Source organism: Bos indicus, chromosome 10, assembly GCF_029378745.1.
Source record: "Bos indicus isolate NIAB-ARS_2022 breed Sahiwal x Tharparkar chromosome 10, NIAB-ARS_B.indTharparkar_mat_pri_1.0, whole genome shotgun sequence".
NCBI classification, from domain to species: Eukaryota; Metazoa; Chordata; class Mammalia; order Artiodactyla; family Bovidae; genus Bos; species Bos indicus.
Window position 1 is genome coordinate 6,808,786 of NC_091769.1, and position 18,783 is coordinate 6,827,568.

Genomic DNA, 18,783 nt, shown 5'->3' on the forward strand with positions numbered 1-18,783 from the left:
CCTTCCTTATTGGTCGTGGTGTCCTCCGGTGCCGAGCGTGCGTAGAGCGAAGGTTCCTTCCGCTCCGCGTCTCCGTTGACTGGAGACGGGTGGAGCGCCGGCTCCCGGGAACTGTGGCCTCTAGTGAGATCCGGAGGTGAGGAGGGCGGTGAGTGGGAGATAGTTGGGGTCGTGTAGGTGGAGGTTCTCGAGCTCCGTCCGACCCTGCCGGGAAGGGGCACCTGGCACCGTCGGCTGATCCGGAGGGGAGCTGAGCGGGAGGCTTTGCCCAGGGTGGCGCCTCGGTCCGGCGGGGACTGCGAGGAGACGTCCTTGAGGCGCAGCTGGCCGAGCGGCGGCCCGCATCTATGCCGGGGAGCCGCGGGACAGGCTAGGCCTAAGGGGCGGACAGGGGGCCAGCCTCTTCGGGGCTGCGGTCGCTGTCGATGGACCGGCGGGGCGTCGCCGCGTTCGCTGGTCCTGTCCGAAGCCGGCGGTGCTGGCCGCGCAGTCGTGATCGTTGGGGCGACAACGGTGCCAGGCGGGGTGACCTCGGGGTCCCCTTGATTCGATAAATGCTGGGGGGTTGTGGGGCAGACCGGCCCGCAGCTCGAGGAAAGGACGCGAAAAGTCTATACGGTGCCGTGGTTCACGCCCATGCTTGCTGTTCTTACTGGGTTCACGCCCTGGCGCTGCTGTTCGTCAGCACCTTTCCGTAAAGTGACGGATGAGATCTCCATAAATGCTGCTGACTAGCTCAGAGCTGTGGATCTGCATAGATGCATCCGGTTATTTCTTGGAGAAGCGAGTTGAGAGGATGCGAGAGCCCAAGGTAGAGACTTGCCCAAAGACTGAAACGATTCTTCTTTTTGCGAGAGGCGTCTTCTCCTTGGTGTTGATTACTGATGTCCTTTAATCTAAATCCTGTAGGTTGAATTATTTGGTTTTGGTATTTTGGCTAGGAGAAACGTACCTTGGAGATTCACAAATAGAAGTCAGTTTTTACGGTGGGAGGAAGTTGATGTACTCCATCTTAAGTGGTCGTTTGAAATTGTTCAGGGCTTGAAGACTTGCCTTCTCAGCATCACACAGTGTATTTGTTGTTGTTGTTGTTTGCTTGTGGATTGATTTTTCTCTTCATGCAGCGAGAAACACTTTATGATTTAGAGGTAATCTAGCGAAGACTCAGAGTGTGCTTTGGGGACGGACTGGATTTTGAGGGCCTTCTTGGTGGTAGTGTCTTTCCAGTTTGTGATAAAACTTGGGAGTAAAGACACTGACAGTAATATGAAGGCTAAAAAATATGCAAAGATCAAATCATTAACATGTGAAAACTTCGTGTGTGTGGCATGAACATTTCAAGATGAAGTGTGTGCGCTCATGTTTCATGTTCTCTTTTTATTCTTGTATGATCTAGACTATGAATAGGTAAACACATCTGTATCAGTAGCTGTTCAGGTTGACCATATGAAATTGTTGATATTTGAAACTTGACCATTATTCCCCATACAAAAAATAGCAGTTTCATATGGTTCACTTAATACTTGCCTTTGTTAAGGAACTTTGGAGCTCTAGCTTTATAAGTGAATAAAAAGATATGTGATTTACAAAGAGGCATAATGCCATAGAATTGAGTGTAGAATCCAGGTTTCCTGATTCCAGTGCAAGAATTTTCTCGCCCCTAAGATACTGGGTTGAGCAGCAGAATGTTAATCCTGTTGGAATTAAAAATGACTCAGTACAAGACATGGTTCCTGCCCTCAAAGAGACAAACATACACAGCAATTAATATAAGAACAGTGTAAGATAGTATATAATCAAGTACTGGAATATACAGCATACAAAGAGCACTGAGAGGGAGAAAGGATTAGAGTAGGATGCCAAAGCATCCTTTTCTGCAGTTTGCCACCGTAGGTGGTTTTTGTAGCACATTGGGTTAGAGTTTGGGGATTCAGTTTAATTTAAATTATCCATTCTTTTGAGTAATATATGAAATGTTTGCAGCATACTTCTGTCTGTCTGGGCAAGGCACACATTGCCTAACTTGATTTTTTTAAACTAAAATTTATTTTTATTGCAGCATGGCCTAAACACTTTGAATTTGCAGGAGCCATCCCTATTGCCTGCTGGTGCCATTTGCAACTGCTGATGAAGTTGGAGGATTGAATTCCATGACGTGTACATGCTTTGCATAATCACAGGGATATAGGGAGGTTGCTAGTGGGAAATGAGATGTGTGTGCAATTATGGTGACTTTTGACACACCTTTATACATTTGGTTACTCATTTTGTTTCCAAATAGGTGAGGTTCTCTGTGTTTGGGAATGGTTCATGGGCTTCTGTGTCAGTCTTTACCTGAATGTTGCAAAGATGACTTTACACCTAGGAAAGAAATGTCCCAGAATTGACAATGTTACCATGAAGCTTTTGAGGAAAAACATAATGTTCCTAATATATAATTATGGATTAATAATGCTCAACCTATTTGTGATCAAATCGGGGTGCCTTCTTGCTAGCAGCTCAGATTTTAATTCTGCTGAATTCACTTTTTGATGGTGAAAAATATATTGACTCAATAAGGGAGTACTCTAAGTTGAGAAGGCTTGGGGAGAAAGGAGTATTAAAAATTTTGACCTAATTTTGAAATGTATTTTCAGTTAATTCATCTTCTGGAACATTGATGCTATTAGACTAGTTTACAGGGTTTTTGTTTTTGTTTTTAAATATAAGGAAGTTATGTGATAGAAGGCCAGCATGAAAATCTAGGCTCTTATGAGGTTTTTAGTTGAAATGAAGTAGAGTTCAAGTCTAAGATACGATTAATATTCTCCAGTACTTCAAGTCCTTGCTAATTTAACAAAAGATATTTTTGTTACTGTTCATTTTCCAGGATAGTATAGAAAATATAACTTTTCCCCCCACCCCCTCCTCCTCCTTAATATGTTCTCTGAATGCAGAGAACTGGGGCCCTTGAAGAGGGGGGAATTCTATCCATACCCTGCTGCTGCTGCTAAGGAGGCCTTTAAAAAAGTCATCTTTAGATCAGGTTCAAGATGTGTCAATAACATGCATGCTGTTGTAGCTTAAGAATTTATTTTTAAGTAGCAGGTATTTCTCAAGCAAGTGCTATTAAGATACATGAGTGCAAGGCACTGGAGGATGAAATGAGGACTAGAACTCAGGGAGGAAGGTTGAAAACCTGAAGAGACACAGGCAGATGCATGCCACATATCTCAGTGCCTGCCAGCCTTTGAAATTGAGACCCACATTAAGAAATACATGTTATGTCAGAAGCCAGGACATACACTCATATCTATCATTTCATGAAACATAGTGTTTCAGGAAATAATACCTACCCATACCACATGTCTAACCCATTGCTGTTTTCTTCTTGTATTGTAAAATGTTTGTTCTGACTCATAAACTTGTGTTCATGGTCCCATTGATCCAGTGAAGGGATTATGACCTGCAGTTTGGAAACCACGTCTCTCTCTGGTGGTCTGCTGTGGCCAAAGCGTAAAGAGTAGAGCACTCTGAGTGATGCAGTGAGGGGTGATGCTTAGTAACTGCTCTGCTTCCTAAGTGTCTCTAATTTTCTTTTCCCGAATCCTTTAAATAGATTAATCCTTTATTTTCCTTAATTTGATGCTTTTTTATTTTCTTCTTCCATACACAAATCACTTGCTTAATTAGCCTAAATGAAAGATTCATTTGAAATCTTGATTGTCAGTCAGTGGGCCTAAAATTTAATCTTAATTTTTAATTGATTTTAATGGGTGGTTAATATGGTTTATCAAAAGCATTAATTTTAGTGTAAGAAGGCTTATAAGTTCCTATATTAGAGATCAATAACTATATTAGATTTTTAAAAAATCAGAATATCAAAATTATTATTACTTAGTCAACAAACATGGAGAAGCTTAGTTATGATACTCACTAGACCAAAATAACCCAAGTTCTGTTGGAAATTTTTGAATGCCACATATGTCTGCTTTGGCCAGCCAGCCCCTTATTCTTATACTGGTCCAGCATTTTTATTCACTCTTAAGGTCTGGGGAAAGACCTCTAGTGACAGCAACATTAGGAAGGTTAATAAACATCATTTTGCTAGTGACATTATGCCATGTGTTGTATGGGATGGAAAGGTCTAATGGACTCGTGCCCTTGAGGAGCTTTATAAACTAAGATAGTGGTTTATAGGACACTGACGGAGAAGATGGTTTGGTGCTTACCTTTTGCGCAACTAGAATGTAGAGTGAGGACGGTGCTTCTACCCATTTTGTGTCAGGGTAATCAGAAAATGAACCTGAGTGGTTGTTTCTCACTTGCGTTTTCTACTTTACTGCTCTCCTCCTTGGCTTAGATAATAATCAGGAGCTGAGATATTTATTTGGTTTGATCTTAAATGCTCAAATTCATACAAGTGGTAAGAAATAGCTGCTTTTAAGCTGTTTGCTAGTGAATAATAGAGGATTTAAATATTGTAAGTAAAAGAGTAATGAATCCTGTCATTTGAATTTTGTAATTATTTCCCAGAATTGCAAGGAACACTCCCAAATAGTATTATCCTTAAGGTACAAGACACTGCATACAAAAGCAGGGTTTTCAAAGCAGGGTTAAAGTGTTTTCCTAAAAATCCAGTGAGCTGTATATTAAGCGTTCATACTTGGTGCTCCTCCCAGGATCCGAGGACTCTGCAGCTGCAATGCTGTCAAGACTTTTCCGAATGCATGGCCTCTTCGTGGCCTCCCATCCCTGGGAAGTCATAGTGGGGACAGTGACGCTGACCATCTGCATGATGTCCATGAACATGTTTACTGGCAACAATAAGATCTGCGGTTGGAATTATGAATGTCCGAAGTTGGAAGAGGTTTGTGAGACTAATCTGATTGTTGACTCAATTACATTTTAAATTTCTCCTTTTAGAGACCATGTAATCAAAAAAACTTATGAGTAAAATTTTTATTTCAGTATTCATAACTTACCTCAAATTTTCATTTACTTATATTTACTTGTATTTACTTATACAGATACTTTCCTTTTGCTTTTGGTATACAAATGAGTGTAATTGACTTGACCTGAGAAATCTAGCTTTCCTAAGTGACTTAACAGTAAAAAATGATTGGCTTAAACATTGGATGTTTAAAACTTGGGAGTTAATATTTTATTTGCATTTTAATATTTTACTTGTGCCTGCATTATCATGATGATACATAAACTACTGATGCCAATACAAAATAAAAATTCTTATTTTTGATTTGGACTTTCCTATCTCTCCCGATAGGATGTTTTGAGCAGCGACATCATAATTCTGACAATAACACGATGCATAGCAATATTGTATATTTACTTCCAGTTCCAGAATTTACGCCAACTTGGATCAAAATATATTTTGGGTAATAATTTTATGTATGAACCTTTTTGTGTGCTATCAGCTTTTTTTATTTCCTGTGGGAATTTGCCTGTTTAAGTCACATGGGCGGGAGCGTGTGCGTTGCTTAGCGTGTGCTGCGTCTATTCAGTAGTTTCTTTTCATTTAAGTTAGACGTTCTGCTCTTTGAGACCTTAATAACCTGGAGAAAATAATACTTCCTTCAGAATACTGTAGGACTGTATATTATTATGTGTGTATAAGGATGAAATTTTTTCAGTTTGTTGAATTTTGTCATTTATAGGTATTGCTGGACTCTTCACAATTTTCTCCAGTTTCGTATTCAGTACAGTTGTCATTCATTTCTTAGATAAAGAATTGACAGGTTTGAAGTAAGTATTTAAAGCATAAATATACTTTCTTCCAAAATATATTGTTAAGAACTTTTCTACTCCATGTTATAAAGCGTTGTAATATTTAAATTAGCAAAAATTTATGGAAAATAGGGGGAAATTTTTCACGAAATCAGTTAGCTGATACCTGTTAATGTTTTGCTGTGTTTTGTTCCCCACTTTTTTTATGCTTAAAGAAAACCTCTGAGATGATACTCTGTATACTGCTTTATAACTTTTATGCTTATGGGAAGTTATAAACATCTTTGCATGTCCTTAACAGCTAGCTGTGTAGTATTTTCCTATATGAATATATTGTAGTTTATGTACTTAATCCTCTGAGTTGGATTTTTTAGGTCATTTAATTTCTTCCATTAATAACAATACTGTGATAAGTGTCGTCCTAGCAAATTTTTGTTCTTATTTTCTTAGGATACATCTGTAGGAGTGAAACAGTAGCCACTGTAGGTCTTTAGGGCTTTTAAGGGTCATTATTGCCAACTTAACTCTCCAGAAAAGTTATCCTTCCATAGATAGTATTTTAATTAATCAGAAAAGAATTATATACAGTACACTGGTTTTCTCTACTACCTGAAAATACAGCTCTCCTATGAAACCTTTTGTAAGTGAAGAAGCAGTCACCTTAGAACACATCTTCCTAATGGATGCACACAGACACTCACACAGTGTCTATCTTTGAACTCAGTCATGTTCGAATCTTTGTGACCCTGTGGACTGTAGCCCTCCAGGCTCCCCTGACCATGGGAATTCCCAGGCAGGAATACTGGAGTGGGTTTCCATTTCTCCCTCCAGGGGATCTTCCCCACCCAGGATTGAACCCAGGTCTCCTGCATAGCGGGTGCATTCTTTGCCATTGAGCCATGGGGAAGCTCTGGAGGCACGCAGTAAGCCGAGATGCAGCGCAGGTGTGCTTCAGAGCCGTGGCAGCTTGGTGCCGAGATGCTGACCACAGCCCCTGGGCAGTGCCACTCTGCTCCAGGTGCCCACGGCCTCTGCATCAGCTCCCTCAAAACAAGCACTGCGTGCTATTTTCACTTTTCACCTTTTTTTGTAAGAGTGAAAACCCTCTTTGGATTTCTTTTGGTTAAGCAAAAATGAGTACTATGTAAGTCTTTCTTAAAAGTGAAGTGGCATAAAGTGAGCTTTTGAAAAGTGGGGGATACCTGTATTCCACTGTTTGCCCCCATACTAATACACAAGAATGCATTTTTTTCTTTTACTAATGATGCTGTTTTGCTCTAAAATTATCCAAAGGTGTTTCTGTGTATTTACATTTTTAAACACTGAAAATCTTCTTAAATAGTTTGGCTAATAAATTTAGCTTTGAGGTTGTCAGAGGGGTATAGGGTATACGTCTTGGTCTGTAAAAGGTACACCAGGGCAAAGTTTTGTTTTAGGAAGGGATTTTTACTGATATTTCTCTTTTGTTAAATATACCTGATCATGTTGTTTTTTCCCCCCAGTGAAGCTTTGCCCTTTTTCCTGCTGCTGGTCGACCTTTCTAGAGCAAGTGCGCTAGCCAAGTTCGCCCTCAGTTCTAACTCACAGGTATTATTGATGAGACATGAATGTACGTGGTATTCTTTTCTCTCAGGTTGTTTACATTAATAGGAAAGATTAATAGAGCTTCTTCTTAGTCCATGATTCAGGAATTGCATATAATTTTGTCCAGTCTTAAGACTGGTCTTCTTAGGTACCCTAGGAACTGTCCCATTTTTCTGCCAACTCAATTGTAATTCCACAGCTTCTAAAATTTGGAATTTTCTCCATTTTCTTTTTTGAAGGTTTCAGAACGTAAGGTATTATGTCTTTTGCATAAATTACAGTTTCTACCTATTGAAACGCATTAGCGCACAGACAGGATCTAAGGGAAGAATCTCAGGGTAGATTGATTTCTAAACCCCTTGAATTAACACTAGCATTATTTCATCAAACGTTTCATCTTGGTGTTCATTAGTCACTTTAAAGAATGTAACATTTTTAGTAATACTGAGTATAAAATATCATGTACTTCTGCCCTGAGCATGTATTTGATGTATATTTATGATCATTTGAGCATTTTGACAAGGATATTTAAGTTTCATAATACTAACATAATCTCAAAAAATTTGAAACTAAGAACTTGTGTCAGTGAGTGGTAGCCAAAATATAAAATGATGTAGGGGTTTATGTGGGATTTACATGGCAGGACTCATATACCACCTCAAAGGAATCTTCCTAAGAAATAACTCAGTCAGTGGGTGGGGAACGCAGGGAAGTGTGCATACTCTTTTTTTAGACCTTTATATTGTTAGTGTCCTTTATATCTGGAATGCCTGTTAGTCTTACCATATTGTGTATTTTATTCTTCATATAGTATATTTGATTTAGTAAAAGCCCTGGGATGCTCCAAAAGTTCTTAAAATGATTTCCTGCCTTCTCCTCATTTGCTCTGTTTGTCTGTTTCAGGATGAAGTGAGGGAGAACATTGCTCGTGGGATGGCGATTTTAGGTCCCACCTTCACCCTGGATGCTCTTGTAGAATGTCTTGTGATTGGAGTTGGTACCATGTCAGGTTTGCAAACAATTTTTAATATACTTTAAAATTAATTTGTAGGAGAGAGGAACACATTATGTTAGTTAAAGTCTGACTTTTAAAAGTCTGACATTACAAAAATTTTAAAAATTTTAATTGTATGAATATGTAGGTATATCTGATCTGACCTTTTGTCTGTCTGCTTTAGTGAAAACTGAGCAGGTTACTGATTTATTTTCACTCTTACTATCTCATCATCTTCTCTGGTGCTCCACTTTTTTGATGACTTCAAGATGTTTTTGTCTGGTTTTTAACCAAGATTGGACTCTAGGCTCATTTAGAAAGCCATCTTCCAGCCCCTGATATCATCTGGACTGACTGAATGAGTCAGTTCCTTCTGTTAACTATCATGTAGGAGACAGTGCAAAAGTTGGGAGTTGGACAGATCTGAGTTGGGTCCACCTAACAGAGTGGTTAGGAAGATTTAATCAGTATGCAGTATGTCTTAGCACTGAGCCAGCATTGACCCTAAAATATATGTTTATTCATCGTTAACTGGATAGTAGAGAACTAGATGTTAAATATCAAACATAGGACTCCATTATATAGGACAGAACTTGTGGCCTCGTGGAAATTTGCCAGAAAGAATATATCATGCTGTTGTCAAGGTTTCCTAATTATTGAGACTAGACTTCATGGCCCTCTCATGAGGGCCACACTTGGCTAACTGCTCTTCTAGTGTATTTCCTGGTGCCTTGGTGTCCTCAGTAAGGGATTTGATTCTTTCAGAAGTACATCAACTTTTAAGAGTTAGTTGTCATTATTAGTTGAGATCTGTTCACTAGATTGTGTATAAGTATATATAATGTTTCTTCTAACTTCTATTTATTCAGTTATTTAATCTATCAGAACTTACTCAAAACTTATTCAGCAAAGAATATTTTTTAAGTTTTAAAATGTGTATTTCTTAAAATTTACTTTTTTGGGGTACAGTTTTAAGTTTTGACAAAGATGTAGTCATATAACTGCCACCACAGTCAAGAAAGCATTTTTGACCAGGTGAAAATATAACTATGTGATTTTAGTCAAGAAGAACAGTATATAAGAAGATGAGAGGATTATCTGGGAATGTGGAAAGCAATGGAAACTGATATGGGAAATAGGGCGATGACTTTGGTCAGGATAAGGCACATGGATAAAGGAAGTGATTCAATTTGATGTTGGAAAAGCCAGCAAGGAGGCATTTACAGCCATACAGAAATGGGAAAATCAGTGATTTGGCTTAGAGTAGAATAAAAGGACAGATTTAATACTTAAGGAAATGGCAACCCGCTCCAGTGTTCTTGCCTGGAGAATCCCAGGGACCGGGGGAGCCTGGTGGGCTGCCGTCTATGAGGTCGCACAGAGTCTGACACGACTGAAGCGACTTAGCAGCAGCAGCAGCAACAAGGAACAAACACTTGGGAAAGCCAGTAAAAAAGAAAAAACTCTGTACTTCTTGGAAGTATATAGTGCTGTCCCCATGTAGCAACAAAGTGGCACAAAGAAACTGTGCCCTGGGCCAGAGTGAGGAAGAATGGCCGAAGGGCGTGTGGCAGCAGTGGCTACACAGAGCTGAAGCGCGGGCAGCTGATGGCTGCACAGAGCGGAAGCGCGGGTAGCGGGGCTTAGAGCATTGGGCAAGCACGGTTTTGATAGTCTTCAGTTTGAAAAGATCCTGTTTGGCTACTATTTAAATGTAGTTGTTCATAATGCTTTTGGCATTGTAATTTTGCATTCTCTTGAATTTCTGTCTCAGAGAGTAATAGCTATAGAATTTTTAGGAAATACAGAATATGCTTTTTTCTTTCATTTAGTCCAATGATCTAATACAATTCAGAAAATAAAATCCAATGTTGAATTTTTTTAAGTTTTGTATTACTCTAGTTAGCAGTTTTTATGGGAGAAGGTAATCAATTTTTATATGTTTTCAAAACATTTTTATTTTAATATGAATAATGTCAAATATGTTTTATATTCAAATTTATTTGTATAGCGAGGGAGTAGGATTTGATAATCTAATCTCTTCCTAGCTCTGTTCCCTTCTATTTGAGATTACCAAATGACACCTGAAACATTTGTTAATTTTGGATGTTGGGTTGCCTTTCTGTGTTACATCATTTTTCAAAGAGATCAATGAAATGAACTGAAATTTTAAGACTGTCAATAGATACCACAGAGGTTATATTGAAATGACAGTTGAGTAGTGCACATAAAATATTTATTATGATACTATATCAAGAATGATATAACAGGCAGTGTGTTTTACAAAAAGTCCTTGGTCCGCAGGTGAATTGCTTCTGTGGTGATGAATGGGATTGGACTAGTGGGATAACCTGGTGGAAGGCATTTGCCCCATTAGAGTTCTGTCCCTGATATCTATCCTATCTCAAAACAGAGTACTGCCATTTGATACAAGGGGGTGATCGGATGGCATTAAGCACTGCCGTGCCTGGCACTGTGACTCTGGGGACATGGGAGGAGGCAGGGTCTCTGCCCTCAAGGGAGCTGTCCCTCTTGCACTCGGGCTTCACAGCACTTCTGAGCTCCTGGCTTCCTTTTCCAGTAGATGGCAAAGGGCTTAGTATGCTAATACTGTCACGTATTTGTCTACCTATAGGAAGAGCCTTGTGATGCAGGCAGCCGCAGAAATATACATGCTACTTACTCCCTGGTTCACGTTTTTCATTTTTCTCTAACCAGGGGTGCGTCAGCTCGAAATCATGTGCTGCTTTGGCTGCATGTCGGTTCTCGCCAACTACTTTGTGTTCATGACTTTCTTCCCAGCTTGTGTGTCCTTGGTTCTGGAGGTAAGAGCTGTTCTTATTTATGGCACTAGTAGAAGAAGAAGATTTCTCATTACGTTAGTTCACCTAAAGACAATCAGCACCTTCTAACGTAACACTGACTTCCTTTGTAGCTTTCTCGGGAAAGCCGCGAGGGCCGTCCAATCTGGCAGCTCAGCCATTTTGCCCGAGTCTTAGAAGAAGAAGAAAATAAGCCAAATCCTGTTACTCAGAGGGTTAAGATGATTATGGTAATTACATGATTTCTTTTCATTATCTTTGGTTCCAATATCATATTCTGCTTTTCAGTTTTTTTTTTTCCCCTTCTTGTCTTTCTACAACTTTTGGCTCTTGCATGGATATTCCTCTTCCTTTTTCCCCCCCCTCTTATCTTTTTCCTCATTCCTTATGAGATCTCTGGTCTTCTCTCTGCCCTAAATAGATTTTTCAAATCCTTCCACTTTCTCTTTCTTTGCAGCTCTGTTCTTTTGGGGCGGTGTTCTCAGCCTTTCATGGGGGTTGTCCCTTTGCTCAGTCACGTAGCGAGCCTGGGGCTTTCTTTACCTGGTGAGGGAGGGCATGGGAGGAAGACAGTGTTCGGTTATCCACTTGGAAAATGTGAGTTTAGGCTCCATTGATATGTAGAGGGTACATGATTTTTAAACTTTTATTTCAGTCTCTAGGCTTGGTTCTTGTTCACGCTCACAGTCGCTGGATAGCTGATCCTTCTCCTCAAAACAGCACAGCAGACAATTCTAAGGTCTCTTTAGGACTGGATGAAAATGTGTCCAAGAGAATTGAACCGAGTGTTTCCCTCTGGCAATTTTATCTCTCTAAGTAAGTTCCCTGAGCCCTACTTTGAATCATGGCACTCTGTGCTTCTGAGTTTAGGTTATGCCTTTTTTATTTCTGAGTAATAACATTTTCATTTGCTTTCTTCTATTTAGAATGATCAGCATGGATATTGAACAAGTTATTACCCTAAGTTTAGCTCTCCTTCTGGCTGTCAAGTACATCTTCTTTGAACAAGCAGAGACAGAATCTACACTCTCGTTAAAAAATCCTATCACATCTCCTGTAGTGACCCAAAAGAAAATCACAGACGATTGTTGTAGACGTGACCCTGTACTGGTCAGAAATGACCAGAAATTCCATGCAATGGAGGAGGAGACCAGGAAAAACAGAGAAAGAAAAGGTGATTTCTTATTCTCTTCATTTTCCGTTCTTCCAATGTTGATTTGTCAAGAAGTTGAGTCTTTTTTAAAGCACAAATTCAGTGTCTGAGATTTCTTTTGATCTCTTGAACAGTTGAGGTTATAAAACCCTTACTGGCAGAAAATGACACCTCACACAGAGCCACATTCGTGGTGGGGAACTCCTCCTTACTCGGTACTTCGCTGGAACTAGAGACACAGGAGCCTGAAATGGAACTCCCTGTGGAGCCTCGGCCTAATGAAGAGTGTCTGCAGATTCTTGAGAATGCAGAGGTGAGAAAGCAGACTCAAGTTGGTATCTTTCTTAAGAAAAGGAGTTTTTTATTAAAGGTAGGAAGGAAGTTACAGCTTCTGAGTACCTGTAAGTTCTCAGCACAGTGTTTCATGGTTTACAGGTCCTGGTCTTATTATTTATTCCCTGCAACCTTGTAAGATAGGTATAATTTTCTCCATTTTTCAGATGAGAAAATGTTGGCTCTAGGAGGGTTAATTAAGTATGTCCCAAAGTAAAACAGAAAACGCTAAAGCTGGGCTCAGGAGTCCAGGCCTTACCAACTGAAGACTCGGTGCGCTTTCTACTGCCGTTTGATAGAGAGAGGAGCAGCTACTGTATTGTATGTGTGTTAAGGCCTAGGAGCACTTCTACACAGAAATGAATTTCAGAGAAAGAAGAGAGGTTTGAGGGGCTTTTTGAGTTTTTAAAGTAAGCTTGATGCTCCTGAGGAGGCTTGTTTTCTTTCTGATGTTTGAACAGGATGTCCTGCTGACAATCCCTGTTTGACTTAGGGGTTTAGCATGACTGTTATGTTCCATTCCTGTCTGCTTACGCTGATTCATTCCAAATGTATGTGCATATGAGTGAGAGTAGGTTTTATCACTTTCCCTCATTCTTATTAATACGTGTACCAGTGTCTCAACTGCCATGCTACATACAAAACTTACAGGGTGGGTGTCAGAATCTTAATTATGAAATTTTTTCCCCCTATGTATGTCACTTGCAAAATTTAGTGTTTTGGCTTAACATTTTGTTTAGCTTTGCATTTTTATAAAGAATTTTTATTTTGATGTTCTCATTTCTACTCAAATCATCTCCTTCTTTAGAACTTCAAATTCCTTTGGGTTCTCAAAGTACTTGTATTTTAGTTCTGCAGAGAGCACTGTTTGTATAACATGGTCTATTTATTAATAGTATGAAGTATGATTCTTCAAGTCTATTTTTATTTCCCTCTATCAACCCCCTTCCATTTTTTTTTTTTCCATTTCTTTAGAAAGGTGCAAAATTCCTTAGTGATGCTGAGATCATCCAGTTGGTCAATGCAAAGCATATCCCAGCTTACAAATTGGAAACTCTGATGGAAACCCATGAGCGAGGTGTATCTATTCGCCGACAGCTACTTTCCAAAAAACTTCCAGAGCCTTCTTCTCTCCAGTATCTACCTTACAGGGACTATAATTACTCCTTGGTACGTTATTTTCTGTATTCAAGCAGGTTTTCTTTATAGCTTTAGTCTTTCAGTCTTCTTCTTGATTCGTCTTTTAAACTTTCATACTTTTATAAAACATTTTCCTTTTGAATTCATTTTACTGTAATTTTGTATTCTACTTATGGTATAGGTCATCAAAATTCAAAAATACTTTCCCTGTTATTTACAGTCATTACTCAAGAGTTTAGTGTTTTCAAGACTTTTTAAAGAGTAAATAAAAAAACTGGTTGAAAATAATACACTAAAGGATTAAGTTTGAAGGAATGACAGGGGCTGGGTATTTGGTATATAGATTTTTACTTGGTGCCTGACTTTACCTTTTAGGTGATGGGAGCTTGCTGTGAGAACGTTATTGGATATATGCCCATCCCTGTTGGAGTGGCAGGACCTCTGTGCTTGGATGGAAAAGAATTTCAGGTTCCAATGGCAACAACAGAAGGCTGTCTTGTGGCCAGCACTAATAGAGGCTGCAGAGCAATAGGCGTAAGTGGGCATTTATGTGTCTGCCTGTCAAGATACTCTAGGCGGTGAGATGAGATTTGGGAACAGTCAAGGAGACCTTTTGGGACAAGCAGAATTTTTTTCAGGATTAATGTCTGCTCTTGTCACACCCTCTGGATAGCTTGGTGGAGGTGCCAGCAGCCGAGTCCTTGCAGACGGGATGACTCGTGGCCCAGTGGTGCGTTTTCCCCGTGCTTGTGACTCTGCAGAAGTGAAGGCCTGGCTTGAGACGCCTGAAGGGTTCACAGTGATAAAGGAAGCCTTCGACAGCACCAGCAGGTGTGTGTGGGGGTGGGCGTGGGGGCTTATATGTGCATTCACATTTATTTCAGAACCAGCGCCATACCTAGGATGACGAAATATAACTAAACATATTGCCTTCTTAAGATGATGTAACAAAACATCAATTTTAAATCCATGCTTTCAGAATAGTGATGTTAATTCTTGGTTGGGATGGAGTGGGTGGGGTGGGATGGGGTGGGCAGAGCAGAATATTGATTTCAGTGAATAGCTACATAGAGGTAGTTCAAAACTAATACAATTATGTAAAGTTTAAAAATAAAATAAAATTAAAAAAAGAAAAAATAGTGCGAGCTAGTAAGTTTGTATGTTGGATTTAGAAGGCTCATTTTGATTAGGCTATTACTTTGCCCTAGAACAGTTTTGATCTAAAATTGCCCTAGGGCAGGATTGCCTGAGAAAAAGATTTTCCAAGCAGGATAGAGGTAAATAAATTAGTATAGTAGATGTACTTTGACTACAGAAAATTAAATTGATAAGGATAGTCAATACAAATGATAACGCCAGTATAGTTCAAGTTTTTATGCTTGTTTTTATATGACCTTTTAAAGTTTGTCATCAAATGACTTTCTGTATCCCTTCCTTCTTGCAACATGTAAGAATGAGATACAGCTGAAGCAGTATTCTAATAGAATATTTAATTAAAGAAAAAATACTTTTAATATGTAGTCTCCATGAGTTTTCTCTTAAGTATAAAATGAACCAAATAAGCTAGACTTTAGGATAATGTCCATTTTCTTAAAAAAAAAAGTCTTTGCTTCTTTTGTTTAAAGGTTTGCACGTCTACAGAAACTGCATATGAGTGTGGCCGGACGCAACCTTTACATCCGTTTTCAGTCCAGGTCAGGTGATGCCATGGGGATGAACATGATTTCAAAGGTGAGCATGGATGGACTGTAACAGAATTTGCTGGAGTGATTATCCCTGAAGAGGAGAGCAGACTCACTCTGTATGCCCTCCTATATTTTTGAATTTTACACCGTGTACATACTACTCAAGGAGTTAATTGATTGAAAGATTTTTATTGGAAGGTCAATATTGATACATGTAGGTCATGTTATATAAATCAGGCATTTGTTGGTTGGTATTGTTCATATTTGGGATATTTAATCTAGAGTTAGCATTTGGCATGCTCCGGGTCTACACTGAAGGGCTGGGAGGAATCTGGGGATTAGTGCTTCAGAACTTTGTCCTGTAATCCTGAAAGCTGACTTCTTCTAGAGACTTCAAAACACACAGTTAAGAAGCCAGGTTCATGTCTGTGTAGTTCCTTTAATTATCTCTTTATAAGAAGACTGTGTATAGTTCATCTTTTTTCTACTAATATTTGTTATTTATCAGATAGAAATGTAAAATTTTAAAGTCAACTAGTCAGGCTAATTATGCTTTCCCAGTTATAAGGACTATTCAGAAAGAGAGTATAGTGACTAAATACATATGCTTTAAAAATTTCCAGTAAATAGCAGTTCCTGAAGAAAAAATTACAAATAGGATTACTTTGACCCAGCAATTCCACTTTTGGGTAGACACCCAAAAGAACCGAAAACAGTCTCAAAAAGATGTTGGTAGAGCCACGTTCATAGCAGCGTTCACAGTCGCTAAAAGAAGCCCACGTGTCCACCCACAGATAAAGTGTGGGATGTACATACAGTGGAATGGTGTTCAGTCCTAAAAAGAAAGCAGAAAGAAAGAAAGAAAAGAAAGTGAAGTCGCTCAGTCGTGTCCGACTCTTTGGAACCCCACGGACTATAGCCTGCCCGGCTCCTCCATCCATGGCATTCTCCAGGCGAGAGTACTGGAGTGGGGTGCCATTGCCTTCTCCAGGGGATCTTCCCGACCCAGGGGTCAGACCCGGGTCTCCTGCATTGCAGGCAGACGCTTTACCATCTGAGCCACCAGGGAAGCCCCCAAAAGAAAGCATGCCACATGCTAAATGTGCATGAGCCTTGAGGTTCATGTACTAAGTGAAAGAGTCTGGTCACATAAAAAGAAGTACTACATGATTCCCCCTGAAGAGTTAGCTCGGTTAGTTAAATCCATAGGAGCAGAAAGAAGGGTGGTTGCCAGGGGGTGTGGGGAATGAGGAGGTGTTTAACGGGCATGATTTGTGGAGATTGCTGACACAGCAATGCGAAAGTTCTTAACAATACTGAACTATGCACTAGAAAATAGTCAAGACGGTAAGTTCTGTAAAGTGTATTTTACCACAGGTAAAAAAACATTTTTTTTAATTCCAAATTTTTTTAAATTGGGTTTTTGAAGTGTGAGTTAATTGATCTAACTTGATTAGAAGTCCTTGGAAGTCTTGTTATATTCTGTGTAAATCCTAATGACATTCCATTTACAAGATTTACTTGAATGTTTGAGTTCTCTTTACTGGCTTTGGTAACTTGGGCTTGTAGGTAACAATTTAATAACTAGAAGAGGGGATTTATGACACATTGGTCATGGATTGGGGTCCTCACTCCCCAGTGACACGAATATAGTATTATATCCTTATTATATCCTCATCATACGATTCATCAATGACTACGAAGAGCTTCATTTTCATATAAAAAACATATTAGGAAAAGATTATTATTACAGTTATTGTATTTAGAAGTGTTAGTATTATTAGATACAAAAAAAGCCTCCGATTCATAAATAATTTTGTGTGTTTTAATGTAGTTTTTCTTGTTGTTTTCTTTCTTTGGCTAATAGGGTACAGAGAAAGCACTGTCCAAACTTCAGGAGTATTTCCCCGAAATGCAGATTTTGGCCGTCAGTGGGAACTATTGTACAGACAAGAAACCTGCGGCCATCAACTGGATAGAGGGACGAGGAAAGTCTGTGGTCTGTGAAGCTGTCATTCCAGCCAAGGTTGTCAGAGAAGTGAGTGGATGACTAGTTTATTTTGTTAATCTTTCACTGGATTACAGAATTGGGAAGAGAAATAGTTACACTCTAAGTAAACTTGAACAGACAGGTGAATGTTTCATGTTCAAGATGACCGCTTCATTCACAGACCAAACCTTCACACTCCCTTGTGTTCTGGAGGCACTGAGAGTAGATCTGGTAACCCATTCCTAATCTTCAGGGGAAGATGTAAAATGTGCACAACTCTGTGTCCTAGGTATTAAAGACTACAACAGAGGCTATGATTGAGGTCAACATTAATAAAAACCTGGTGGGCTCTGCCATGGCTGGGAGCATCGGCGGCTACAACGCCCACGCAGCGAACATTGTAACTGCCATCTACATTGCCTGTGGACAGGTGAGGGCTCCAGCCGCCACCTTTCTTGTCTTTTGCTGCTTAAAGAAAGAGAAGTTTTATATTTTTACTTTCTATTTTTTTTGTCAGGATGCAGCACAGAATGTTGGTAGTTCGAACTGTATTACTTTAATGGAAGCAAGCGGTCCCACGAACGAAGACCTGTACATCAGCTGCACCATGCCATCTATAGAAATAGGAACCGTGGGCGGGGGCACCAACTTGCTGCCTCAGCAGGCCTGCCTGCAGGTGAGACGCGTGGGGGCACCGCCTGCAGTCGCCTCGAGCCTGGTTCTGACTCGTTGAGGTCCTCCGTATTGCTACCTGATACCGCGCATCACTCTCCTCTCATTTTAGCCAGTGTGTCCATTCATTTCCCACCCGTCTAACCCAGTGTGAATAAGTGTACCGCTAGCCAGGTCACAGGTGTCAGGTTCATTGTAGTGTATCCACCGTATGCTGGCTGGGAGATTTTGAAAACGTAGCACATCCTGTGGGGCCTGGTTCTGTTCTAACGGTGTTGCTGTTGCTGCGTTGCTCAGGCGTGTCTGACTCTGCGGCCCCATGGACTGCAGCATGCCAGGCTTCCCTGTCCTCTATCTCCCGGAGCTTGCTCAAACTCATGTCCATGGAGTTGGTGACCTAGTTGCCCTCGTTTTAGTTGATCGAGTAGGAAGCTGTTGCCATGACTGGAAGGTTGAGTCCTGCTGTGTCTGTCTCTGGCTGCAGATGCTAGGCGTCCAAGGAGCATGCAGAGACAACCCCGGGGAAAATGCGCGGCAGCTGGCCCGAATCGTGTGCGGCACGGTGATGGCTGGGGAGCTGTCTCTGATGGCAGCACTGGCAGCAGGCCATCTGGTCAGAAGTCACATGATTCACAACAGGTAAGACTGACAGATTGGTTTGATGTATTTTCCCCATGCTTAAAATA

The 18,783-nt window shown here is 40.1% G+C and overlaps 1 protein-coding gene across 1 annotated transcript in view; it reads left to right on the top strand.

The window, feature by feature from the left end:
* The window catches only part of HMGCR (3-hydroxy-3-methylglutaryl-CoA reductase), a 20,517-nt gene continuing 1,734 nt past the window's right edge, over positions 1 to 18,783 (top strand). Inside the window, exons 1-19 of the mRNA XM_019968060.2 lie at positions 1 to 136; positions 4,662 to 4,849; positions 5,264 to 5,375; positions 5,655 to 5,742; positions 7,227 to 7,311; positions 8,212 to 8,317; positions 11,021 to 11,127; positions 11,238 to 11,354; positions 11,780 to 11,940; positions 12,051 to 12,298; positions 12,412 to 12,590; positions 13,586 to 13,780; positions 14,126 to 14,284; positions 14,424 to 14,581; positions 15,376 to 15,481; positions 17,303 to 17,473; positions 17,715 to 17,855; positions 17,943 to 18,101; positions 18,582 to 18,736. Of these exons, the coding sequence (XP_019823619.2) occupies positions 4,685 to 4,849; positions 5,264 to 5,375; positions 5,655 to 5,742; positions 7,227 to 7,311; positions 8,212 to 8,317; positions 11,021 to 11,127; positions 11,238 to 11,354; positions 11,780 to 11,940; positions 12,051 to 12,298; positions 12,412 to 12,590; positions 13,586 to 13,780; positions 14,126 to 14,284; positions 14,424 to 14,581; positions 15,376 to 15,481; positions 17,303 to 17,473; positions 17,715 to 17,855; positions 17,943 to 18,101; positions 18,582 to 18,736 (2,612 nt within the window). The 5' untranslated portion in view covers positions 1 to 136; positions 4,662 to 4,684. The remainder of the gene's footprint in view (positions 137 to 4,661; positions 4,850 to 5,263; positions 5,376 to 5,654; positions 5,743 to 7,226; positions 7,312 to 8,211; positions 8,318 to 11,020; positions 11,128 to 11,237; positions 11,355 to 11,779; positions 11,941 to 12,050; positions 12,299 to 12,411; positions 12,591 to 13,585; positions 13,781 to 14,125; positions 14,285 to 14,423; positions 14,582 to 15,375; positions 15,482 to 17,302; positions 17,474 to 17,714; positions 17,856 to 17,942; positions 18,102 to 18,581; positions 18,737 to 18,783) is intronic.